Source organism: Palaemon carinicauda, chromosome 42 (assembly GCF_036898095.1).
Source record: "Palaemon carinicauda isolate YSFRI2023 chromosome 42, ASM3689809v2, whole genome shotgun sequence".
NCBI classification, from domain to species: domain Eukaryota; kingdom Metazoa; phylum Arthropoda; class Malacostraca; order Decapoda; family Palaemonidae; genus Palaemon; species Palaemon carinicauda.
In genome coordinates, this window is record NC_090766.1 from 45,257,837 (window position 1) to 45,267,721 (window position 9,885).

General features: G+C 41.0%; 1 protein-coding gene across 3 annotated transcripts in view; it reads left to right on the plus strand.

Annotated features, from left to right (window-relative positions):
- The first annotated feature begins 8,932 nt into the window (after positions 1-8,932).
- The window catches only part of LOC137632829 (uncharacterized), a 48,453-nt gene continuing 47,500 nt past the window's right edge, over positions 8,933-9,885 (plus strand). For all 3 annotated transcript variants that reach the window (XM_068364929.1, XM_068364927.1, XM_068364928.1), the window contains exon 1: positions 8,933-9,056. In XM_068364929.1, coding sequence (XP_068221030.1) covers positions 8,940-9,056 — 117 coding nt within the window. In that variant the 5' untranslated portion in view covers positions 8,933-8,939. The remainder of the gene's footprint in view (positions 9,057-9,885) is intronic.

Genomic DNA, 9,885 nt, shown 5'->3' on the forward strand with positions numbered 1-9,885 from the left:
GGACACATATTTTATAATTAGTAATATTTTCTAGATTTGAAAAAGTTAAATAACTTATAATGTTGAAGAAATAAAGGATTTAGAAACCCAAACATTTTTTCAAAACCAAATCACCTTACGGTTAGATTACTTTGAATTGTTAAGAATTGCAAAGTTTAAAACTACAGAAACACTTTTTCATGACTTTCAGGTTAGTTTTATAATTAAATTTAGGATTAAATAGTATTTTTAAATTTAATGATAATGTATTGAATTCCCATTTTTGTATAAAATTTAGTAGCAAATTTTGATCTTTTACAGTAGAGTACAGGTGCAGTATAAGGTAAGCTCTAGATTGTAATGGAGCTCCCTTTTTTACATGTCACTCAAGTTTTGACCTAAGTCAGAACATTCTTAAATACTTGAACACCATGTTCCTCACTCAGACATATGTTCCTAAAGGCGTTCAGACCTTTTGTCCTTAGAAATAGGAAACGGTATAGTATGTCCTTGGTGCCGCTGGAATTGCCATTGAATCGATAACAAGGTACATTATTTGGTAATGGCAGGCAGTGCTACTGGACTCGTTGTCCATCTGTCTGTCACAGATTACCCAGTTTTGTCATTGGCCATAATGATTACGAATGTACCGTTATGCTGCTCTCTCAACTGTTGAATCTTTTCATACTTTTTTTTGTGATGTGTTGTTTTTGTGAGTGGAACCACATCCAAAGGTGTGTAGTGAAGTGGATTTTGTTCCTAATGGAATACAAACCTTTTGAAGCTTTGTGTGTTGTGTACCTTTTTGATGTGTTGTGTTCACTCTTCCTATTAGAAAACCAATGAACTCCGAGTGTAACTTGTCTAGCTACGTGATAATTTCTCTACCTTAGGAGTGTCACCATAAGTTGTCTAGACCGACAACACCACAGTAGTGGCTCAGAGCAACAAACAAGAGGGTACGTTTTTGCAGTACCTATCCCTTTTAGCAGTAGAAATACTGTACTGAGATGGGCCAAAGTCCCCTCTTTACAGCTATCAGCCCACTTCATTCCAGGCAAGAGCAATGTGCTCGCCGTCAATCTGAGCAGAGCATCTTGGATAATGGGTACCGAATGGTCTTTGAATCATCTAGTAGCCAACAAAGTCTTAACTTTGTGGGGTTCTCTGACTGTGGATCTCTTCTGAACGGCCCTGAACTTCAGGCTCCCGCTGCTCCCCAATCCCAGACCCCAAGGCTCTCTGGCAAGATGCATTCCAACAACAGAATGGTTTCTGGACCTTGTGCAGCTCCTGACGGAGTCTCCAAGAGAACTCCTTCCATGACACGATCTACTCAGACAACCACACGTCGAACATCTACCACAAATCCGTAGCTACGATACAACTTCACGCCTGGAGACTATCCAGCATCTCTCCACTTAGGATTTTTGCAACAAGTTGCAAAGAGGATGTCTGGATTTCTTCGGAAATCCTCAGCAGCAGTCTATCAGGCAAAGTGGAACGTATTCTGTGGTAGGTGTCATGGAAAGGGTATCTCTCCACTCGATGCCACTATTCCAGCGATAGTGAAGTTCCTCATGTATTTGCGGGAGGAAAGGCGCCTTTCAGTTTCGGCAGTGAAAGGCTATCACTCAGCCTTGAGCATTGCCTTCAAACTGAAAGGAATGGATATCTCGTCATCGCTAAAACTTTCTTACTCATACGGATTTCCAAACTTACCTGTCCTCAGTTGGAAGTGAGACCTCCCCCTTGGAACGTGGTTTGAGTTCTCCAGTCTGTAAAAAGGCCTCCCTACGAACCATTATGCCAGGCAACAGATCGCCACCTGTCTCAGAAGATGGTGTTCTTACTCGCCTTGGCTTTGGCCAAACGACTCGGTGAACTTCATGCTCTCTCATACGACATCCCCTATTCATGGAGATTGGGAGAGTTTGTTGCCATGACTCAAAATCCATGGGTGTCGGATCCTAGATTAGACTCCCTCCGGATAACAAGTTACCGCTCCATAACTGACGATCCAGATCATCTGTTACAGTGCCCATTGAGGAGTCTGAGGGTCTACCTCAAAAGAACAGCAGCAGTCCGCACCCGGGTGTGTTTCGCTTTTCGTCAGCACCGGGAGAAACGAGGAGGATCACCGAAATGACCATTTCTGCATGGATTCGCAGTGTTACCGATTACACCGATTCCAGATCCTTCTCCAACATGTCAGCCCAGAGCTCACGATGTCAGAGGCACAGCTACGTCCCTGGCCTTCAAAAGAAATTACTCTACACAGCTTCTACAAGCAAAGGCGTGGAATCGCCACACAACTTCCACACCCCATTACCTGCAAGACATGACCTACAGGAGACTCAATATGATCTCTATTGGTCCTGTGGTGGCTGTACAATAGCTGGTTTAATACCTCAAGCTCCTTATTGGACAAATAGCAGAAGGTTTAGGGCACTGTTACCCAGGTTTAGTCTGCGTGAATGAAAAGGAATGATCGTGTGTGATTGTGTGTTGTGTACCTTCTCTTCTTTTGGAAAGCATAATAAAATATCATCCCTATCAGTATCAATGAGATTTGAGTCTATCAATTCTGCTATAAATTGTTTTACTATGGTGGTTTTCCCAGCACAGGACAAGCCACTGAGATGGAACACAGCTATACCACTAGCTGCGTAACTATTTACCATAGAGTTAAGAAAGTAGCGAACTGCAAGAGCTTGCTGGTTCGACATATGCTAGTCCACGTTTTGTGCCTTTGGCCGTTTCTGGTAACTTTACCACCATTGAGGGCTGGGCGTCCTTACTGTTACATGTGAACTTTCTCCAGACTTCAGTGCGTGTGGCGTGAAATGGGTAACAAGTTACAGTACGGCCGACTTCCTTTCCTGTGAAACATGTAGCTGTTGTGTAATTTTTGTAAGATATATTAAAAACGATAAAAAACATAGTTATTTTAATTGTAAACTGTAAATGTCACAATCTCTTTTCTCCTTTACAGCTGGCTTCTTTCTGTAGATTACCGGTTGGAGGTGAGGGATTTAAATGGCTTCATTTTCAGCAGGTCATGCCAAAAAAGTATGTTGAAAATTTAGATAATTCAAATGTATCTTAACTTTTCCAAGAATTGTAGAAACATTTCACCTCCATGTGTTGGAAAATAAAAGGCCCAACCATTTCTACGGAAATATTTCAAGACATAGTTAGAAACTGAGTAGAAGGCATAGTGGGAGCCTGGAATTCTGATGTTTTTGGTGTTATTCAGACGTGTTGGAAAACTGTGGTTTCTTTTGAAAGTCAACTCCTGAGATGCGGAGTTGTTTTGAAAAAAAAATGATACAGTAGTTTTTTTTCTAAAGTAGTCTCTTGGGATGCTCGATTGGGCTGGAAAAAAAGCCGTCCTGACCGGGTCTGTAGAAATCCTTCATGACAAGGTTTTGAAACTGCAGGTCTCAAGTTGAAGATATAGTTGGAGCCTGGTATTCCGCCGTTTTTTCAGCCATATTCGGGGCCATGGTTGAACTGAGGTTTATTTTGAAAGAAGTCCACTAGGATGCTTGGTTGGGTAGAAAAAAAATGTTGTTGGTCCTTATGAAAAGTCTCTACTGCCATGCTCGGTTGGTTGAAAAAAAAGTGCTCCAAACCGTATCTATGGAAATATTTATTGACAAGGATTTGAAACTCTGGGTCATTGGTTGAGGGTATAATTGGAGACTGGTACTCCGCAGTTTTTGCAGCAATATTCAGCGTGGTGGGCAACTGAGGTTCGTTTTAAAAGGAGAATCCAGGGATGCTCGGCTGGGTTGAATAAAAAGTTTTAGGTCCATATGAAAGGTGTATATTCGGATGCTATGTTGGGTTGAAAAAAAAAGGTGGTTGGTCTTTATGAAAGGAGTCTTCTGGGATACTTGGTTGGCTTGAAAAAGTGGTTGGTCCTTATTAAAGGTTTCTCCTGTGATACTATGTTGGGTTGAACAAAAGGTTGTAGGTCCTTATGAAAGGAGTCTCCTGGTATGCTCTGTTGGGTTGAATAAAAGGTTGTAGGTCCTTATGAAAGGAGTCTCCTGGTATGCTCTGTTGGGTTGAATAAAAGGTTGTAGGTCCTTATGAAAGGAGTCTCCTGGTAAGCTCTGTTGGGTTGAATAAAAGGTTGTAGGTCCTTATGAAAGGAGTCTCCTGGTAAGCTCTGTTGGGTTGAATAAAAGGTTGTAGGTCCTTATGAAAGGAGTCTCCTGGTATGCTCTGTTGGGTTGAATAAAAGGTTGTAGGTCCATATGAAAGGAGTCTCCTGGTAAGCTCTGTTGGGTTGAATAAAAGGTTGTAGGTCCTTATGAAAGGAGTCTCCTGGTATGCTCTGTTGGGTTGAATAAAAGGTTGTAGGTCCATATGAAAGGAGTCTCCTGGTAAGCTCTGTTGGGTTGAATAAAAGGTTGTAGGTCCTTATGAAAGGAGTCTCCTGGGATGCTCTGTTGGGTTGAACAAAAGGTTGTATGTCCTTATGAAAAGAGTCTCCTGGAATGCTCTGTTGGGTTGGACAAAAGGTTGTAGGTCCTTATGAAAGGAGTCTCCTGGTAAGCTCTGTTGGGTTGAATAAAAGGTTGTAGGTCCTTATGAAAAGAGTCTCCTGGAATGCTCTGTTGGGTTGGACAAAAGGTTGTAGGTCCTTATGAAAGGAGTCTCCTGGTAAGCTCTGTTGGGTTGAATAAAAGGTTGTAGGTCCTTATGAAAAGAGTCTCCTGGTGTGCTCTGTTGGGTTGAATAAAAGGTTGTAGGTCCTTATGAAAGGAGTCTCCTGGAATGCTATGTTGGGTTGAAAAAAAAAAAGTATGTCCTTATGAAAGGAGTCTCCTAGGATGCTCTGTTGGGTTAAACAAAAGGTTGTAGGTCCTTATGAAAGGAGTCTCCTGGTATGCTCTGTTGGGTTGAATAAAAGGTTGTAGGTCCTTATTAAAGGAGTCTCCTGGGATGCTCTGTTGGGTTGAACAAAAGGTTGTATGTCCTTATGAAAGGAGTCTCCTGGTATGCTCTGTTGGGTTGAATAAAAGGTTGTAGGTCCTTATGAAAGGAGTCTCCTGGAATGCTATGTTGAGTTGAAAAAAAAAGTTATGTCCTTATGAAAGGAGTCTCCTGGAATGCTCTGTTGGGTTGAACAAAAAGTTGTATGTCCTTATGAAAGGAGTCTCCTGGTATGCTCTGTTGGGTTGGACAAAAGGTTGTAAGTCCTTATGAAAGGAGTCTCCTGGTATGCTCTGTTCGGTTGAATAAAAGGTTGTAGGTCCTTATGAAAGGAGTCTCCTGGAATGCTCGGTTGAGTTGAAAAAATAAAGTATGTCCTTATGAAAGGAGTCTTCTGGGATACTCTGTTGGGTTGTTGAACAAAAGGTTGTATGTCCTTATGAAAGGAGTCTCCTGGTATGCTCTGTTGGGTTGAATAAAAGGTTGTAGGTCCTTATGAAAGGAGTCTCCTGGTGTGCTCTGTTGGGTTGAATAAAAGGTTGTAGGTCCTTATGAAAGGAGTCTCCTGGAATGCTATGTTGGGTTGAAAAAAAAAAAGTATGTCCTTATGAAAGGAGTCTCCTAGGATGCTCTGTTGGGTTAAACAAAAGGTTGTAGGTCCTTATGAAAGGAGTCTCCTGGTATGCTCTGTTGGGTTGAATAAAAGGTTGTAGGTCCTTATTAAAGGAGTCTCCTGGGATGCTCTGTTGGGTTGAACAAAAGGTTGTATGTCCTTATGAAAGGAGTCTCCTGGTATGCTCTGTTGGGTTGAATAAAAGGTTGTAGGTCCTTATAAAAGGAGTCTCCTGGTATGCTCTGTTGGGTTGAACAAAATGTTGTATGTCCTTATGAAAGGAGTCTCCTGGTATGCTCTGTTGGGTTGAATAAAAGGTTGTAGGTCCTTATAAAAGGAGTCTCCTGGTATGCTCTGTTGGGTTGAACAAAATGTTGTATGTCCTTATGAAAGGAGTCTCCTGGTATGCTCTGTTGGGTTGAACAAAAAGTTGTAGGTCCTTATGAAAGGAGCCTCCTGGTATGCTCTGTTGGGTTGAACAAAATGTTGTATGTCCTTATGAAAGGAGTCTCCTGGTATGCTCTGTTGGGTTGGACAAAAGGTTGTAAGTCCTTATGAAAGGAGTCTCCTGGTATGCTCTGTTGGGTTGAACAAAAAGTTGTAGGTCCTTATGAAAGGAGTCTCCTGGGATGCTCTGTTGGGTTGAACAAAAAGTTGTAGGTCCTTATGAAAGGAGTCTTCTGGGATACTCTGTTGGGTTGTTGAACAAAAGGTTGTAGGTCCTTATGAAAGGAGTCTCCTGGTATGCTCTGTTGGGTTGAACAAAAGGTTGTAGGTCCTTATGAAAGGAGTCTCCTGGTATGCTCTGTTGGGTTGAACAAAAGGTTGTAGGTCCTTATGAAAGGAGTCTCCTGGGATACTCTGTTGGGTTGAACAAAAGGTTATAGGTCCTTATGAAAGGAGTCTCCTGGTATGCTCTGTTGGGTTGAACAAAAGGTTGTAGGTCCTTATGAAAGGAGTCTTCTGGGATACTCTGTTGGGTTGTTGAACAAAAGGTTGTAGGTCCTTATGAAAGGAGTCTCCTGGTATGCTCTGTTGGGTTGAACAAAAGGTTGTAGGTCCTTATGAAAGGAGTCTCCTGGGATGCTCTGTTGGGTTGAACAAAAGGTTATAGGTCCTTATGAAAGGAGTCTACTGGTATGCTCTGTTGGGTTAAACAAAAGGTTGTAGGTCCTTATGAAAGGAGTCTCCTGGGATACTCTGTTGGGTTGAACAAAAGGTTGTAGGTCCTTATGAAAGGAGTCTCCTGGTATGCTCTGTTGGGTTGAACAAAAGGTTGTAGGTCCTTATGAAAGGAGTCTCCTGGGATACTCTGTTGGGTTGAACAAAAGGTTATAGGTCCTTATGAAAGGAGTCTACTGGTATGCTCTGTTGGGTTGAACAAAAGGTTGTATGTCCTTATGAAAGGAGTCTCCTGGGATACTCTGTTGGGTTGAACAAAAGGTTGTAGGTCCTTATGAAAGGAGTCTCCTGGTATGCTCTGTTGGGTTGAACAAAAGGTTGTATGTCCTTATGAAAGGAGTCTCCTGGGATACTCTGTTGGGTTGAACTAAAGGTTGTAGGTCCTTATGAAAGGAGTCTCCTGGTATGCACAATTGAGTTGAAAAAAAAAAGTTGTTTGTTCTTATGAAAGGATTCTCCTGGGATACACGGTTGAATTAAAAAACAAAAGTTGTAGGTCCTTATGAAAGGAGTCTCCTGGTATGCTCTGTTGGGTTGAACAAAAGGTTGTAGGTCCTTATGAAAGGAGTCTCCTGGGATACTCTGTTGGGTTGAACAAAAGGTTATAGGTCCTTATGAAAGGAGTCTACTGGTATGCTCTGTTGGGTTGAACAAAAGGTTGTATGTCCTTATGAAAGGAGTCTCCTGGGATACTCTGTTGGGTTGAACAAAAGGTTGTAGGTCCTTATGAAAGGAGTCTCCTGGTATGCACAATTGAGTTGAAAAAAAAAAAGTTGTTTGTTCTTATGAAAGGATTCTCCTGGGATACACGGTTGGATTAAAAAACAAAAGTTGTAGGTCCTTATGGAAGGAGTCTCCTGGGATACTCTGTTGGGTTGAACAAAAGGTTATAGGTCCTTATGAAAGGAGTCTACTGGTATGCTCTGTTGGGTTAAACAAAAGGTTGTAGGTCCTTATGAAAGGAGTCTCCTGGGATACTCTGTTGGGTTGAACAAAAGGTTGTAGGTCCTTATGAAAGGAGTCTTCTTGAATGCACAATTGAGTTGAAAAATAAGAAGTTGTTTGTTCTTATGAAAGGATTCTCCTGGGATACATGGTTGGATTAAAAAACAAATGTTGTACGTCCTTATGAAAGGAGTCTTCTGGGATGCTTAGTTATGTTGAACAAAAATTTTTAGGTCCCTATGAAGGAGTCTCCTGTGATGCTTGGTTGGGTTGACAAAAAGTTGTAGGTCTTTATTGAAGGAGTCATCTTGGATGCTCGGTTTGGTTGAAGTAAAGTTGTAGTTCCTTATGAAAGGAGTCCCCCGGGAGGCTTGGTTTGCTTGAAAAAAAAGTATTTGGTTCTTATGAAAGGAGTGTCCTGAAATGCTTGGTTGGGTTGAAGAAAAAAAAATAGGTTCTTATGAAAGGAGTCTCCTGTGATGTTTGGTTGGGTCGAAAAAAAAAAATATTGTGGGTTCTTATAAAAGGATTCTACTGGGATGCCCTGTTAGGTTGAACAAAAAGTTGTTGGTATTTATGAGAGGAGTCTCCTAGGATGCTTTGTTAGGCTGGAAAAATTTATTGCAGGTCCTCTTGAAAGGAGTCTCCTGGGATGCTTGGTAGGGTTAAAAAAAAGTTGTAGGTTCTTTTGAATGGAGTCTCCTGCAATGCTCGGTTGAATTAAAAAAAAAATGCTTTAGGTCCTTTTGGAAGGAGACTCCTGGGATTCTAGGTTGGGTTGAACAAATAGTTTTTGGTCTTCATGGAAGGTGCCTCCTGGGATGCTTGGTTGGGTTGAAAAAAAATGGTAGATCTTTATGGAAGGAGTCTTCTGGTATGCTCGGTTGGGTTGAACAAAAAGTTGTTGGTCTTAGGAAAGGAGTCTCCTGTGGTGCTTGGTTAAGTTAAAAAAAAAAAAAAAAAACTGTTGTAGGTTCTTTTGAAAGGAGTCTCCTGGGATGCGCTGTTGTGTTGAACAAAAAAGTTGTTGAGCTTTATGAAAGGAGTTGTGGAGGATCAATTTTCCCGGTTTTTATTTCATTTGGTATTGAGAGAGAGAGAGAGAGAGAGAGAGAGAGAGAGAGAGAGAGAGAGAGAGAGAGAGAGAGAGAGTGTGCGTGCGTGCGCGCGCTCCACTGAGCTAGAGGTAGTTAGTGTAATGATTGTTTGAAGTGGTAAATACTGTTGGTGGTTTGTTTACTTTTTTATAGCTAGGTTAGGGCGGTGGTGAATGTCTTGGGCGAAGGCTTTTTTCTATTTGACTGCAGCAGAAGACAGTCGTGTCCCGAGTGCTGGATTGTATTTATTCTTTTGTTCATCTACCAGCTTGGAAGTGAAATTTTTATTAGTAAGTACAGTGATTTTATTTATCTTTGCTAGGCGCGATTGTGGATGATGGAAAGTTTATTATTTATCTTTGATTATAGTGCTATAGTTTGATTAGTTAGGAGTGTTCGTGGTTTTTTTTTTTTTTTTAGGCCGTAATTCCTCCTTTTTTGGATTTATTTTGGCCTGGACTGTTGTTTCCCAGCCGAAAACATAAGTAGCTTGTTGATGACGACCCAACACATACAATGATTTTTAGAAAGGACAGCTGATAAAGATGATTTATTTTTTTTGAGCCCGCCTGTAGAATATATATTCCTCTTAGTTATGATGATGGCGACGAATATACCCACCACTAAGCGACTGCTCAGTCAAGTTGACTGGTACTGAATATAGTTCAATTTGCCACAGATTGGTGGCTGTGCCGAGGACTTTGATTTGTGTGCAGAGGACAGTTCCTGCGTCAATAAATATACACGTATGAAATTATTTGGTTGTGGTGCATCTTAATTTTAAGTTTTGATATTTTTCTCTGTGTATTTTTTTTTTCTTTTCTTTTTTTTTTTTTTTTTATTTCTTTAGTTTTATGTACAGTAATAAGTTTGGTTAAGATTTCTATGGGTTTTCGTTGATGTATGGCGTGATAATGAGTGTAGGGGATGTTGAGTATGAAAGTGTGAAAAAGGAAATAATTGAGGAGGTAAAACACAGGAAAGGGAGTGTTAGGTTTAAGCGTAAAAAGGATTTTGATGATGCACGAATGAATGCGGATGAAGCGATATCGATGTATGTATGTAGGTTGGAAACGTTAGCTAGGAATAGTATGGGGATAAAAGCATAAATGAGAATAA